The sequence below is a fragment of the Hypanus sabinus genome, chromosome 4 (genome assembly GCF_030144855.1).
Source record: "Hypanus sabinus isolate sHypSab1 chromosome 4, sHypSab1.hap1, whole genome shotgun sequence".
NCBI classification, from domain to species: Eukaryota; Metazoa; Chordata; class Chondrichthyes; order Myliobatiformes; family Dasyatidae; genus Hypanus; species Hypanus sabinus.
In genome coordinates, this window is record NC_082709.1 from 96769158 (window position 1) to 96786799 (window position 17642).

At 40.6% G+C, this 17642-nt stretch overlaps 1 protein-coding gene across 9 annotated transcripts in view; it reads left to right on the forward strand.

The window, feature by feature from the left end:
* LOC132393009 (succinate--CoA ligase [ADP-forming] subunit beta, mitochondrial-like) overlaps positions 1–17642 on the forward strand; it is a 173559-nt gene that overhangs the window by 148806 nt on the left and 7111 nt on the right. For 6 of the 9 annotated variants that reach the window (XR_009511719.1, XR_009511722.1, XR_009511723.1 and 3 more), the window contains 2 exons: positions 11343–11431; positions 14033–14079. Coding sequence is in view for 1 of the 9 variants with exons in the window: in XM_059967694.1 (XP_059823677.1) it covers positions 11343–11431; positions 14033–14107 (164 nt within the window). In the remaining 8 variants the exon portion in view is untranslated. Of the gene's footprint in view, positions 1–11342; positions 11432–14032; positions 14791–17642 lie in introns of those variants that run through there. The other 3 variants (XR_009511729.1, XM_059967694.1, XR_009511725.1) reach the window with 3 other exon arrangements.

Here is a 17642-nt window from a genome sequence, read left to right on the forward strand (position 1 = left end):
TTCCTGTTTAGTACATTGAACAGTACAGCACAGGCTCAGTCCCTTTGGTCAACAATGTTGTGCCAACTAATTTAGCTAATGGCTCCTAAATAAACTAACCCCTTCGACCTGCACATAGTACAGATCCCTGCATATTCATGTGTCTGACTAACCAGAGACTCTTAAATGCATTTCTTGTATCTGCATCCACCACTACCCTGGCAGTGCCTTCCATGTACCCACTACTCTCTGTGTAAAGAAAATTGCCTCCATATCTCCTTTGAACTCACCCACCCCAACCCCATCATCTTAAATACATGCTCTCTAGTATTGAACATTTGAACCTAGGAAAAATACTAAATATCTCATAATTTTATAAGCTTCTCTCAGATTTACACTTGGCCTCCTTTTCCAGAGAATACAACTCAAGTGTGTCCTGCCTCTTAAAGCACATGCTCTCTAAATCCTGGTAAACCTATTTGCACCCTCTCCAAACTTATCACATTATTGTATTTATGGTTAATATGAGGGGCCATAGTTTTAAGGTGATTGGGGGAAGGTATAGAGGGGATGTCAGAGGTAGTTTTCACACAGAGTGGTGGGTCTGTGGAACACTTGCCCATGGGTGGTGGTATAGGTTCTATGTTCTAACTTTCCTTTAATGAGCTGACGAGAATTAAATGCAATGCTCTGGTTGCAACCTAAAACGTGTTTTTAAAAAAACTGCAATGTGACTTCCTGATTCTCGGTCTCAATGCCTCAACTAATAAAGGTAAGTATGCCTTTTCTTTTATACATCTTCTTTACCATCTTGTCAACTTGTACGGCCACTTTCAAGAAACTATAGACATGGACCCCAAATCCCTCTGTATATTAATACTGTTAAGAACATACCATTATCAGTGCACTGTCCCATTACATATGATCTCCCAAAGTGCAAAACCTCACGGTTGGATTCAGAATCAGAATCTGGTTTAGTATCACTGACATATAACCATATAACAATCACAGCATGGAAACAGGCCATCTCGGCCCTCCTCGTCCGTGCCGAACTCTTAATCTCACCTAGTCCCACCTACCCGCACTCAGCCCATAACCCTCCACTCCTTTCCTGTCCATATACCTATCCAATTTTACCTTAAATGACACAACTGAACTGGCCTCTACTACTTCTACAGGAAGCTCATTCCACACAGCTATCACTCTCTGAGTAAAGAAATAACCCCTCGTGTTTCCCTTAAACTTCTGCCCCCTAACTCTCAAATCATGTCCTCTCATTTGAATCTCCCCTACTCTCAATGGAAACAGCCTATTCACGTCAACTCTATCTATCCCTCTCAAAATTTTAAATACCTCGATCAAATCCCCCTTCAACCTTCTACGCTCCAATGAATAGAGACCTAACTTGTTCAACCTTTCTCTGTAACTTGTGCTGAAACCCAGGTAACATCCTAGTAAATCGTCTCTGCACTCTCTCTAATTTATTGATATCTTTCCTATAATTTGGTGACCAGAACTGTACACAGTATTCCAAATTTGGCCTTACCAATGCCTTGTACAATTTTAACATTACATTCCAACTTCTGTACTCAATGCTTTGAATTATAAAGGCCAGCGTTCCAAAAGCCTTCTTCACCACCCTATCTACATGAGACTCCACCTTCAGGGAACAATGCACTGTTATTCCTAGATCTCTCTGTTCCTCTGCATTCCTCAATGCCCTACCATTTACCCTGTATGTTCTATTTGGATTATTCCTGCCAAAATATAGAACTTCACACTTCTCAGCATTAAACTCCATCTGCCAACGTTCAGCCCATTCTTCTAACCGGCATAAATCTCCCTGCAAGCTTTGAAAACCCACCTCATTATCCACAACACCTCCTACCTTAGTATCGTCGGCATACTTACTAATCCAATTTACCACCCCATCATCCAGATCATTTATGTATATTACAAACAACATTGGGCCCGAAACAGATCCCTGAGGCACCCCGCTAGTCACCGGCCTCCATGCCGGTAAACAATTATCCACCACTACTCTCTGGCATCTCCCATCTAGCCACTGTTGAATCCATTTTATTACTCCAGCATTAATACCTAACAACTGAACCTTCTTAACTAACCTTCCATGTGGAACTTTGTCAAAGGCTTTGCTGAAGTCCATATAGACTACATCCACTGCCTTACCCTCATCAACATTCCTCGTAACTTCTTCAAAAAATTCAGTAATGTTTGTCAAACATGACCTTCCACGCACAAATCCATGCTGGCTACTCCTAATCAGATCCTGTCTATCCAGATAATTATTAATACTATTTCTAAGAATACTTTCCATTAATTTACCCACCACTGATGTCAAACTGACATGTCTATAATTGCTAGGCTTACTTCTAGAACCCTTTTTAAACAATGGAACCACATGAGCAATACGCCAATCCTCCGGCACAATCCCTGTTTCTAATGACATCTTAAAGATCTCCGTCAGAGCTCCTGCTATTTCTACACAAACTTCCCTCAAGGTCCTGGGGAATATCCTGTCAGGACCTGGAGATTTATCCACTTTTAAATTTCTTAAAAGCGCCAGTACTTCCACCTCTTTAATTGTCATAGGTTCTATAACTTCCTTACTTGTTTCCCACACCTTACACAATTCAATATCCTTCTCCTTAGTGAATACCGAAGAGAAGAAATCGTTCAAAATCTCTCCCATCTCCCTCGGCTCCACACATAGCTGACCACTCTGATTCTCTGAGGGGCCAATTTTATCCCTCACTATCCTCTTGCTTTTAATATAACTGTAGAAACCTTTTGGATTTACTTTCACCTTATTTGCCAAACCAACCTCGTATCTTCTTTTAGCTTTTCTAATCTCTTTCTTAAGATTCCTTTTACATTCTTTATATTCCTCAAGCAATTCCTTTACTCCATGCTGCCTATATCTATTGTAGACATCCCTCTTTTTCCGAACCAAATTTCTAATATCCCTTGAAAACCATGGTGCTTTCAAACCTTTAACCTTTCCTTTCAACCTAACAGGAACATAAAGATTCTGTACCCTCATAATTTCACCCTTAAATGACCTCCATTTCTCTATTACATCCTTCCCATAAAACAACTTGACCCAATCCACTCTCTCTAAATCCCTTCACATCTCCTCAAAGTTAGCCTTTCTCCAATCAAAAATCTCAACTCTAGGTCCTGTCCTGTCCTTCTCCATAATTATATTGAAGCTAATGCTATTGTGATCACTGGACCCGAAATGCTCCCCAACATATACATCTGTCAGCTGACCTATCGCATTCCCTAACAGGAGATCCAACACTGCCCCATCTCTAGTCGGTACTTCTATGTATTGTTGCAAAAAACTATCCTGCATACATTTCACAAACTCTAAACCATCCAGCCCTTTTACAGAATGAGCTTCCCAGTCTACGTGTGGAAAATTAAAATCTCCCACAATCACCAACTTGTGTTTACTACAAATATCTGCTATCTCCTTACACATTTGCTCTTCCAACTCACGCTCCCCATTAGGTGGCCTGTAATACACTACTATTCGTGTTACTACACCCTTCCCATTCCTCAATTCCACCCAAATAGTCTCCCTAGAGGAGCTCTCTAATCTATCCTTCCAAAGCACCGCCATAAGATTTTCTCGGACAAGCAATGCAACATCTCCTCCTCTGGCCCCTCCTACTCTATCACACCTGAAGCAACTAAATCCAGGAATATTTAGTTGCCAATCACACCCTTCCTGCAACCATGTTTCACTAATAGCTACAACATCATAATTCCAGGTATCAATCCGCGCTTTAAGCTCATCCACCTTTCTTACAATGCTCCTAGCATTAAAATAGATACATTTAAGATACTCTCCACCCCCTCCTCTCTTTTCATCCCTAACAATGCATTCAAATTTATTATCCTTTCTTCTCCTTTCTTCTTTATAATATAAATTTTATATGTCATAAAATTTATTGTTTTCTGGCAGCAGTACATAGTAGTAGGCAGCCATTGATCCCAGGGGTTCATATATCCTCTCCAGGGCTCAAGCTTGGGTGGGAAGATTTGAAGAACTGGCTGCTGCGTAGGCAGCAGGTTCAGCCTCTCCACGTCACTGATGTAGCCCAAGGGAATGGCAAGCACCGATACAGCTTGGCATCAATGTCATCGCAGAGGTTACCAGAGTGAAGTTGTAAACAAATCTACAGATGCTGGAAATTCAAGCAACACATACAAAATGCTGGTGGAACGCATCTATAGAAGCACCGTTGATGTTTTTGTCAGGCATTTCTTTGAGGAGGAGTTTCTTTAGCCAATTTGTAGTGAATCTGTGGAATTTGTTGCCACAGGTGTCTGTGGAGGCTAACTCATTAGGTATATTTAATGTGGATGTTGATATATTCTTCATTACTTTGTGTTTTAGGGGGATATGTGGCAAAAGTAGGAGATTGGGGCTGAGGGGAAAATGGATCATCTATGATGAAATGGCACAGCAGACTCAATGGCAAAATGGCCTAGTTCTGCTCCTATATGTTAGGGTCTTATGGTCTTAATAATGACCATAACAGAATTAATGAAAGACCTACCAACTTGGCATTCAACCAGTGTCCCAAAGACAACAAACAGTACAAATACAAAGAGAAAGAAATAATAATAATAATAAATAAGCAATAAATATCAAAAACAAACTCAAACTCCTAATAATATATAGCTGCTGTTGTGCCTTCTTTGTAATTGCATTAATATGTTGGGCCCAGGGTAGATCTTCAGAGATGTTGACACCCAGGAAATTGAAACTGTTTACTCACAATTCTCATTGAGGACTTCATTCTTCAATGAGGACTGGAGTGTGTTCCCTTGACTTCTCCATCCTGAAGTCCACAATCAATTTCTTGATCTTCCTGAAGTTGAGTGCAATTATTCTACCTTGCCTATCTACACCTCTTCATCACCATCTGAAATTCTGCCAACAATAGTATGTCTTTGGCAAATTTATAGATGGCATTTGAGCTCTGCAGTTGTGGGTGTAGAGAGAGTAGAGTAGAGGGATGAGCGCACATCCTTGAGGTACATCAGTATTGATTGTCAGTGAAAAGGAAATGTCATTTCTGATCCGTGTTGATTGTGGTTTCTGCTGAACACCACTAGTTACGGACTTCCAATCAGATTAAGACCTATTGACTTCTGTCTTCTGTGGGCAAGATAATTCTTAATGCGGTTAGCCAAATTACCATGGATCCCATGCATCTTTTGGAATAGCCAACTATGTGCAACCTTGTCAAATGCCTTACAAAAATTTGAAGTGGGCTGCAACCACTGCTGTAGTTTCATCAATCACCTTTGATTGATGAAAGCAAAGTAATTTGACCTGCCTCACACAAAGCCATGCTCTCTGAAATTATACTATGCTTCTCAAAATGCTCATGAATCCTATCCCTAAGAATTGTCATTAGTTTCCCTACTATTAATGTAGGACTTACATGGCCTATTGTTCCTATTCCTTTCTTGATTAATGGAACAACATTAGTTGCTTGCCAGTCCTTAGGATCTTGCATGTGTCTAAAGAGTACACTGACATCTTGCTCAAGACCTCAGCAATCTCATCTCTTGCCTTTCAATAAACTGAGGTATGTCCTATCAGATCCTGGGGATTCAACCACCTTAATATTTTTCAAGAGACTCAATGCTACCTCTTCTTTCATCTCAAAATGCCATAGTATATTAACATGCCCTACACTGATTTTTCTATCCTGTCTTTTTCCTTGATGAATAACAATGTAACATACTCATTTAGGTCCTCATTCAAATCCTCCTCTTCCTCCTCCAAGCACATTCTCTATCCTTCGGTGATCCAACTCTCTCCCTACTTGATATATGTTTGTATTGCCTTGAGATTCTCTTTAATCCTACTTGCCATGGGCCCCTGACCCTCCTTATTAGCTCTTTTATGGGTCCTTTATATTCCTCAATGTGGCCTAGTGGGCAGGGCATCAGACTAGTAACCTGAAGGTTACTGGTTCGAGCCTCAGCTGAGGCAGCGTGTTTGTGTCCTTGAGCAAGGCACTTAACAACACATTGTTCTGCGACATCACCAGTGCCAAGCTGCATGGGTCCTAGTGCCCATCCCTTGGACAACATCGGTGGCATGGAGAGGGGAAGGCCTGCAGCTTGGGCAACTGCCGGTTTCCCATACAATCCTGCCCAGGCCTGCACCCTGGAAACTCATGGCAGGATCCATGAGATTTCCATGGTCTCTCGAGACCGACGGATCCCACCACCTATCTTCCTCAAGGGGCTGTTTATTTTAGTTTCCTGAATCTTCCATATGCTTCCTTATTCTTTTTGACTAAATTCACAACCTTGCTTGTCATCCAACGTTCCCTAATTTTACGATTCTCGCTCTTCTGTCTTACTCTAACGTAACTGTACTCTCTGCATTTGGTCTTTAAATACCCTTCCTGTGTCATATGTGTGCAAAAAGTACCATTCCAATTAACTCTTCCTATCTCCTGCATAATAATTAGACTCTTAATTTGCCTGCCCCCAAGGTCCATACATTTCCTTGTTCATAGTTTCCTTAAAACTAAGGAGTTGTAATCATTGCTTTCTAAATTTCTCACACTGAAAGTTCAGCAACCTGGCGAGGTTCATTTTCTCAATGCAACCCACATATGGATTTAAGAAAATCTTGGATGTACCTAACAAATTCTACACAATCTAACCCTCTTGTACTAAGGAGACCCCAGTCTATATTGGGGAAGTTAAAGTCACTCACTTTAACAACTCTACTAATTTTTCCCTAATCTGCCTGCAAATCTGTGCATCCTAGAATTTTATGTACTCCTGTTAGGCCTCCTCTGTACAAATGAAATTAGACCAAGCCTGTCCAAACTTTTTTCATAACTGCAGTTTTTCAGTCTTGATAATATCCTTATAAATCTTCTCTAAACATTCTCTAGAACAATTGCATCTTTCTTTTAATGTATACACAATATCTAATTAGTGGTCATTCTGGCCCTTAGATCCTGTCTGAATTTCTTCCCCTTATCTTTAGTTTATATTACCTCTGATACAGGGAAAATATTCCTGCAATCTACCCTACCTACAATATATCCCGCATTATTATATTTATCTCAATCATGACCCTGTTCCTTTTCAGGGAAAACAGACCAAGTCTTTCCAGCAAACACGAGGAAATCTGCAGATGCTGGAAAGTCTCATAAAGTGAAAAGCTCCATCCCAAACAACATCCTGTTGAATCTCCACTGCATCCTATCCAGCTGCCCTATCTATGCCTCTCATAATTTTATTAACATATCCTCTCAACATTTGATGCACCATAGAAAACAACCTGTTTGTCCAACCTCTCCTAAGAGCACATATCTACTAATCTAGGCAGCATCTTGGTAAACCTCTTCTGCCCCCTTTGCAAAGCTTCCACATTCTTACAGTAATAGGGCAACCAGAACTGCACATATTATATCATTTGATTCCACATATAAATCAGTCTTGTTGCCATTAATATGCTCTACCCTTTCCCAGATTATTCTTTTGTCCTTATGTATATATTAAACTTCAGGTGTCCTTCAACCTTGTCCGTCATTGACATTGTATGACTCCTCTTTGCCTTCCTAATTGCCTTTTTGTGTGCCATCCTGCCCTTTTTAAATTTTTGACTCCCCCAACTCCACCCTAATCTATAGTTCTCAAGCTGCTATATCCTTCTGTTTTCTCTTTATCTTACCCTTGATATTCCTTGACACCTTCACAAAAACATGTTACCTTTTAAAGGGAAGCATTGTAATGCATTTCCACATGCTTTGCCTCATGCTCAGTTAAACTTCCTTAATTGATTGCACCTCCCTGTTGTCTAAAGTTTAATTCCTTACTGTCAATCACCTGGTCTTGTCACATGCACTCACTACAAGCTGCGTTTCTGCATTACTGTAGGGCAGGGGTCGGCAACCTGTGGCTCCGGAGCTGCATGCAACTCTCATCTCTGTGCTGCAGCTCCCTGTGTCTTTGGAAAATAAATGATGAGTATTTAATTAAAATATATTTTATGTTAGTTTGTTAGTTTTTGAAATGTAATTCTAAATTTGAAGATTATGGTGATCTTGTACAATCTAAATAAAGCATGTTTTTTGTCGCTATTAATATACATCACTGCCAATGCTTGACACCCGCCAGTGCGCGATTTCTTTAATTTTTCGATCCAAGGTAGGCCAACTATGGAGAATTCTAAAAAAAGAAAAGTGACTGAAGAAAACGGAACATTTAATGATACGTGGGCAGATTCATTTGCTTTCACTGCTGACGAGACTGGTTTACCGGTATGCTTAATATGCAATGAGAAACTAGCAAACAACAAAAAGTCAAAAGTCGCAAGACATTTCCAGAATAAACACGCAGCCTTTGCTCAAAAATATCTGGATGGAGATGAGAGAAAAAAAGCTGTTTCGGAACTGATGCGGAAGATTGATCTGAGCAAAAATCATTTCAAGAAGTGGATGAAGTCTGGAAAATCAACTACATATGCTAGTTTTGTTGCCGCTCAGGAAATAGTCAGGCACGGGAAGCAGTTTACAGATGGTGAATATATAAAAGAATCTTTCATTAAGATTTCAGAACATCTATTCACGGACTTTAAAAACAAGAGTGAAATTGTGCAGAAAATCGGGGATATGCCCCTCTCTGCAAAGACTGTCAAAGACAGAACCATAAAAATGGCAGAAGACATCACAAGACAGCAAGTTAAAGACATCAGTTCAGCTGTGGCCTACTCGATTGCCTGTGACGATTCTAAAGACAAAGGTGATATTGAACAAATAGCGCTGTTCTGCCAGTATGTAAACTCTGCCGGGCCACAGGAAGAAATGATTGAGTTGATACCTCTAAAAGGCCAAACACAGGGGGAGGACATCTGTGAGGCTGTCTTGAATTGTTTAAGAGCCAAAGGAATAAAGACCACCCACCTGGTGTCAGTAGCTACTGATGGGGCATCAAGTATGACAGGAGCGCATAAGGGATTTGTGGCTTTACTGCAGAAGTCGCTGGACAGAAAGCTGCTGACTTTTCACTGCATCTTGCACCAAGAGGCACTGTGCGCTCAAACATTTCCTCCGGAATGCACAGAAGCAATGGATGTTGTCATTCAGATTGTCAATAAAATAATGGCAAAAAGTTTAAATCACTGTCAATTCCGTTTGTTACTGGTCGAGCTGGAAAGCGCATATTCTGATCTCCTGCTGCCCAACAAAGTCCGGTGGCTGTCAAGAGGGAAGGTGCTGAAACGCTTTGTCGCGTGTCTGGAAGAAGTGAAAACTTTCTTGGGCAGCAAAGGGCTCACCTTTCCTGAGCTGGAACAGCCAGAGTGGCTGGTAAAGCTATATTTCATGGTAGACATGACAGCGCACCTGAACACGCTGAACACAGCTCTTCAGGGGAAAGGACGCACAGCCCTACACATGTTGGAGGATGTTTTGGCATTCGAGCGCAAGTTGACAGTGCTTGCCAGAGATTTACAGAAAGGCACATTGTCTCACTTCCCCGATTTGAGAGAGTTCAAACAAGCTCACGACATGATAAATTCGGAGTATTTATATTCTGCAATCATCACAATGCAAACATCGTTTGGGAAACGCTTCTGTGAGTTCAGAGGGGGAAAAAACACATTATCCTTCCCGGTCACTCCTCTAAGCATCGATCCATCCCTACTGAATACGACTGCATTGGCAGGTGTGATCTTGAGATGGAACTGGCCTACATAGCCGACCAAGACATATGGGTGTCCAAGTTTAGACGCTTGACAGCAGACCTTGAAGATGTTGCCCATCAAAAAGCCGTTCTTGCTCAGAATCACAAATGGAGTGATATTGAAAACCTCCCCAAACTGGACAAACTTGTGTACGAAACATGGAATGCTATCCCCGACATTTATGTAAACATTAAAAAGTATGCGCTTGGAGTCCTGTTGATCTTTGGATCCACATATGTATGTGAGCAGGTGTTCTCCAACATGAACTTTATTAAAAACAAACATCACGCACGCCTCACAGATGACAGCTTGCGATCCTGTGTAAAGATGAAGGTGATGTTATACAGCCCTGATGTGCAGACGCTGTGCGCTGAGGTCCAGGAGCAGAAATCCCATTAACCAAATATGATAAATATTTTAATTGCCTATTATTTTAAGTATATTCATATTTTTTCATTGTTCAGTGAAATAATCCTTTTATTTTTCAGGTTGACAGCTGGCTGACGTTATTTTTGGTTTGCTGCTGGCAGACAATTTAAGTTCGGCATTTTTCATAAATACAAGAAGGACTCAAATAGACATTGAGTATTTTACTTAAAAGTAACCTTCAACCCAACGTCTTTTTTTCGGAGTTCAAAATGTTTTTGTTGCATGCAGAAATGTAATTTCGTTTTCTCTGCAGGAGTTCATCGATTTCATAAATGCAACACATTATAGTTTGTTTATACATAGCATAAAGGCAAAAAAAACGTATGCAGTGTTATTTCATTTTAAATGTCAAACGGGTTTTGTGGCTCCCAGTGTTTTCTGTGGGAAACGGGTCCAAATGGCTCTTTCAGTGGTAAAGGTTGCCGACCCCTGCCGTAGGGCATCATGGTAGCATGAACACTATTACAGCTCAGGGCATTAGAGTTCGGAGTTCAATTCCAGCATTCCCTGTAAGCAATTCCATGTGCATGTGGGTTTCCTCCCACAATCCAAAGATATGCCAGGTAGTAGGTTAATTGGCCATTGTAAATTGTCCTGTGATTAGGCTAGTGTTAAAATCGATAGGTTGCTGTGCAGTGCAGCTCAGTGGGCCAGAAGATCATGTTTTGTGCTATATCTCTAAATAAAAAAAAAATTACAATGGAATTCTGTGGAGCGGCTAAACTATTGGACTGTTGTAGTGGCCTATATTATAGATCTGAGAACATAGATTTGAATTCTATATAGCAGATGGGTAATTTAAGTTTGTATTTAAATATGGAGTGAAAAGCATCAGTGATGATAACCAGGATACGATCAGATTTTAGTTTAAACAAAACAGTACAGCAGTTGTCCTTATAAAGAAGCTCTTCCATACAGACCTGTGTGCTCCCTAAACTTGTAGCAATGTTGTTGATTCAACTGCCCCCTGAAATGGCCTAACAAGACATTCAGTTTCAGGGACAGTTACTGATCTGACTTAACAATGACATTTGCATTCAGTGAACTATTAACAAAGGTACCTAGCTGACAGTAGAGCACTTTGGGACATAAATTGACACAAGCTCAACATAAATGTAAATACCTTAGGGAAAAGCTTGGTAATTGTTCAGTGTATATTACCTTCATACAGGTACACAAGCTGATGATGCCAAAGCATTGATTGCTGCCAGCAGTCTCAAGATCCTAGGCTGTGATGACTTAGATGAAGCAGCTAAAATGGTAAGCAAGAGATGGGAAATAAGTCATTGTTTGTATCTTAATAACGAACTGAATTTGGAAAATGCAGATTCTTTTCCAAAATATTCCACAGCTGATACATTCTGCATTTTTTTTTAACTTACCCACTGTTCTACTAATATCATAATCTGGATATCCATTCTCAGGGAAGAGTAACTTTTCTAATATTGGCTATAAGTAAACACCAGGAGCACTTCCAATTAAAGTAAACTCTTGTGCAGCTTTGTGATTCCTACCCCATCTTATCACTGCCTCTCCTTTACCCATTTCTTCATTTGGTTTTTACTTTAATTTAAATATTACATTTCCCAATTTATTTTCTTTCATTGAAAGAGCAAACTTTGAATAGCATAAAGTCTGTCTGTTTTTAAGTTCATCAGAATTCAGGAGAATTACGATTTATGCAGCCCAGCATTATTTACTTAATGAATACTTTGCTTCAGTATTCACTGTGGAAAAGGATCTTGGTGATAGTAGTGATGACTTGCAGCAGACTGAAAATCTTGAGCATGTAGATATTAAGAAAGAGGATGTGCTGGAACTTTTGGAAAGCATCAAGGTGGATAAGTAGCCAGGACCGGATGAGATGTACCCCAGGCTACTGTGGGAGGTGAGGGAGGGATTACTGAGCCTCTGGCGATGATCTTTGCATCATCAATGGGGACAGGAGAGGTTCCAGAGGATTTGGAGGGTTGCAGATGTTGTTCCTTTATTCAAGAAAGGGAGTAGAGATAGCCCAGGAAATTATATACCAGTGAGTCTTACTTCAGTGGTTGGTAAGTTGATGGAGAAGATCCTAAGAGGCAGGATTTATGAACATTTGGAGAGGTATGATTAAGAGTAGTCAGCATGGCTTTGTAAAGGGCCTGACTGAATTTTTTGAGGATGTGACTAAACACATTGATGAAGGAAGAGCAGTAAATGTAGTGTATAGGATTTCAGCAAGGCATTTGATAAGGTACCCCATGCAAGGCTTATTGGGAAAGTAAGCAGGCATAGGATCCAAGGGGACATTGTGGATCCAGAACTGGTTTGCCCACAGAAGGCGGGTGTTGTGGTCTACAAAAGGTGGTTGTATACAGGTCATATTCTGCATGGAGGTCGGAGACTGGTGGTGTGCCTGAGGGATCTGTTCTGGGGTCCCTTCTCTTCGTGATTTTTATAAATGAGCTGGATGAGGAAGTGGAGGGATGGGTTAGTAAGTTTGCTGATGACACAAAGGTTGGAGGTGTTGTGGATAGTGTGGAGGGCTGTCAGAGGTTACAGCGGGACATTGATAGGATGCAAAACTGGGCTGAGAAGTGGCAGATGGAGTTCAACCCAGATAAGTGTGAAGTGGTTCATTTTGGTAGGTCAAATATGACGGCAGAATACAGTATTAATGGTAAGACTCTTGACAGTGTGGAGGATTGGAGGGATCTTGGGGTCCGAGTCCATAGGACGCTGAAAGCAGCTGTGCAGGTTGACTGTGGTTAAGAAGGCGTATAGTGTATTGGCCTTCATCAATCGTGGAATTGAATTAAGGAGCCGAGAGGTAATGTTGCAGCTATATAGGACCCTGGTCAGATCCCACTTGGAGTACTGTGCTCAGTTCTGGTCACCTCACTACAGGAAGGATGTGGAAGCCATAGAAAGGGTGCAGAGGAGATTTACAAGGATGTTGCCTGGATTGGGGAGCATGCCTTATGAGAATAGGTTGAGTAAACTTGGCCTTTTCTCCTCGGAGCAACAGAGGATGAGGTGACCTGATAAAGGTGCATAAGATGATGAGAGGCATTGATCGTGTGGATAGTCAGAGGCTTTTTCCCAGGGCTGAAATGGTTGCCACAAGAGGACTCAGGTTCGAGGTGCTGGGGAGTAACTACAGAGGAGATGTCAGGGATAAAGTTTTTGCTCAGAGAGTGGTGAGTGCGTGGAATGGGCTGCCGGCAATGGTGGTGGAGGCGGATATGATAGGGTCTTTTAAGAGACTTTTGGATAGGTACATGGAGCTTAGAAAAATAAAGGGCTATGTGTAAGCCTGGTAATTTTTAAGGTAGGGACATGTTCGACAAAACTTTGTAGGCCGAAGGGCTTGTAGGTTTTCTATGTTTCTGTGTTTCTATTTCATATGACAAAGCAGATGGCACAGTACAGCAGTTCATGCTGCTACCTCACAGATTTAGTGACCCTTACCTTCAGTGCTGTATGTGTTAGTTTGCGTATTCTCCTTGTGACTGCGTGCGGTTCCACTGTGTCCTTCAATATCTTTCCATGTGATGAAGGTATGCTGGTTCGGAGGTTAATTTGTTACTGTAAATTGCCCCTGTGGGTGTGGAAATGAAAGGTATGTGTGAGCGAGATGGAGAAAACAGGTTACAGGGACTAAATTGGGGTAATTAATCAAGGTGGTGCTTCAACATCTGGGGTGGGCTGAATGAGCTCCCATGTTGCATGTAAATAAGAGAAAGGAGCTCTGAAATGAATTAACAATTTTCTGGTACATTGTAGGATCATTGTTGAAAACTGATTTTTTTAAGTTTTGCATAACCTAAAGTTATGTATAAGGTAAAACCTTTTAAAAACTATTGTCTTTACTCGCAGGTTATAAAACTTTCAGAAATCATGTCATTGGCAAAGGAGGCCCAAGTGGATGTCCATTTCCAGCTGCCAGTTTGAGGTGATTAAATAAATTCCTGTGGTATTATACAAATGGTGTTTAAATTCTTCTTGTCTTTGTGAAGGGTCTCTTAGCCAAGATTCATAATTGTACATATCATATTGCCTTGTGGCATGGTTTTGGTGGGCAGTTTGTTTTGTTTTGTATTGGTGTGCAAGCATGGGTAGGTTTCTAAATTATTACGGATACTATTTGAAATTTGAACAGACATTGAGCTTCACCTGAAACTGTGCAGGCATGGATAGGTTTTTAAATTGTTATGGATATTATTTGAAGTTTGCACACACATTAAGTTTCACCTGAAACTTAAGTACCAATGTGTTCTATAGGTTGATGTTGAAATATAAGCCGTGTAACCAGATCTGAAATGATCCATGATTTTCATAACCTGTCTTCCAACTTGGTAATCTGTACTTGCTGTTTAAAAAAATTACTATCTGTGCGCATGTCCACAATTTTTCTTTGATGTATTTTGTGGAAGCCATTTGAACTATCAAGCCTTGAGTCTGTATATATACTTCATCTGAAAAGCAGCAAAATTATTAATGAACTTTCCTAACATCTTCTTATACACTTTCTATAAAACAATAGAAAAAAAAGAAAAGTGGTCCTTTCTGGAAAAAGGTTAGTGTTCAAACATGTTCCTACTGTATTTTTTTCTCAATAAAGTCAAAACTTCAAATTTCAAAGTTTTTTTTATTATTGGAGTACATATACTGTAAGTCACCACATACGACCTTGAGTATTATTTTTCTGCGGGCACACTCAGTGGATCTATAGAATAGTAACTATAACGGGATCAAAGAAAAATCAACCAGAGTACAGAAGACAACAAACTGTAAAGGCAAATATAAATAGATAACATGAAATAGCAAGGTAAAAAGTCCTTGAAGAACACTGCAGCACAGAAACAAATCCTTCATCCCATTTAGTCTGTGCCAAACCATTAATCTGCCTAATCAAATTGACCTGCACCCGGACCATTGCCTTACATGCTCCTCTCATCTATGCACCTATCCAAATTTTTCTTAAGTTTTGAAATCAATCCCAAATATACCACTTGCGCTGGCAGCTCGATCCACATCACCCTCATGTTCTGCTTAAACATACCACCTTTCACCCTTGATGCATAAACTTGAGTTGTAGTCTCACCGAGCCTCAGTGGAAAAGGCCTGCTTGCCTTTACCTATCCATGCCTTTCATAATATTGTATACTTCTATCAAATCTCCCCTCAATCTTCAACCTTCTAGGGAATAAAGACTCAACCTATTCAACCATTCCCTTTACTCAAGTTGTCAAGTTCTGTGTAAATTTTCTCTGAACTCTTTCAATCTTATTTACATCCTTCTTGTAGGTAGATGACCAAAACCGGACACAACCCTCCAAATTAGGCCTCACCAACGTCTTATACAACTTCAACATAACATCCCAACTCCTGTACTCAATACATTATTTATGAAGGCCAATGTGCCAAAATCTTTCTTTTTAACCCTATCTACCCGTGACACTATTGTCAAGGAATTATGGATCTATATTCCCAGATCCCTCTGATCTATTGCACTCTTTTTAAGACCTAACTTGGTTGGTCATATGGAAATGCAATACCTCACACTTGTCTGCATTAAATTCCATCTGCCATTTTTCAGCTCATTTTTCCAGCTGGCCCAGATCCCGCTGCAAGTTTTGATATTCTTCCTCACTGTCCACTAAACCCCTAGTCTGCTGATCCAGTTTACCACATTATCATCCCGATCGTCGATACAGATGACAAACAACAACAGACCCAGCACTGATCCTTGTAACACAACACTAGTCACAGGCCTCCAATCAGAGAAACAAGCACTGTCTGGCTTCTCCTGCAAAGCCAATGTCTGGTCCAATTTACTACTTCAATAAAGCATGGTTATAGATATCTGAGAAAAAGTACTTGAAATATACCCTTGTGTACATTGGAAAATATTTCTGCAATTTGATGTTGAAGCCTCATGGGCTAGAATTGGAGTATTTATTTAATTATCAACCCAGTTTTTGAATTCAATGAAGTAGGTCTGTTCTGCAAAAAGTTGGCATGTAGATCACGAGCGATCTCACCTAGCCCTTCCACAATGACGTGGTGATCACATGTATAACAGCATGTATACTTAGGCAACTGAGAAACTTTGGCTTGTACACAAGGATTCTCTGGAATTTCTATAGAAACACTATACAGAACTGCTCTGTTATGGATTGACAGAACCAGCAGAGTGGCAAAGACTGCTGAGTACATCCTTCCACCTAGTCCATCTTCACAGTGTGTTGTATAAGGAAAACAAACAATATTTTTGAGGATGCCTGCCACACTGGCTGTTCCCTTTTCTTTTTTCTTAGTTACTTACTTAAGCCAATCACCCTTGCTGCGGCATAGGCACCGACAGTAGCTTGCCAGAGCCCTATGTCTTAGGCCAGTCTTTCAAGTTGTCCTCAGGTGTAGTCCATTTTCAGGAGCATCCATCCTCTTTCAGAGGTGAGGTCTTTAAAGTTTCTGTAAATAAGTTGTTAGCCCCATGCCCAACCCTCCTCCTTTCAAGGGCCGGGCTTTGGGCTGACTATGGCGGAGTTTTGTTTTCTTTGGCAACATACATGAAGTCCTGGAAGAACTCAGCCGGTCAGGCAACATCTATGGGAAAGAGTAAATAGTTGACATTTTTGTATCAAAATGTCGACTATTTACGCTTGTCCATAGATACTGCCTGACCTGCTAAATTCCTCCAGCATTTTGTGTGTGTTGCTTTGGATTAACATCATCTGCAAATTTTCTCTTTTTTTTACCTTCTACCAAATGTTGCGACTGGCTAAAACTGAGCCACACAAAAGCTGGAATTGGGAAATATAACGGTCTTTATTCACAGCAAACCTTAAGGAGGACAATCCAGAGATGATCCAATAGAATCTCTCTCTTTTGACATGATGTTTTATATTCCTTCAACATGATAACAACAAATAATTAACTATAGTTTCAATTGTTATAAGCACACATAACAGGTAAATTTACAGAATTATGTATTTACAATGGTAGCACATCTCAACTAGCAGAACCCCTTTGAATATTCAATGCTAGTATCTGTCCTAAAATCTAGACACCTAAAATATACCCCTTTTGTTACAGTTGTGGGATGACACCATGAATATGCAACTAAGGTGGTCACACCCAGAGTGCAGGCCTCAGATAGTAGATGGGTGACCATCAGGAGAAGTAAGGGGACTGAGCAGTCTGTGCAAGGTTTCCCTGTGACCTTTCGTCTCAGCAACAAGTATACCCTTTTGGATACTGCTGAGAGGATAACATCTCAGAACACAACAACAGCCAAGTCAGTGGAACTGTGGCCTGCTCTGAGGAGATTCAACAGGGAAGGTTAAAGTTAGCTAGATGATAGTGATAGAAGACTTGATAGTTAAGGGGGCGGGCAGGAAGTTATGTGGCAGCAAAAGAAAAGCTGGAATGCTGTTGCCTCCCAGGTGCTAGGGTTCTGGATGTATCAGAGTGGCTGCAGAAC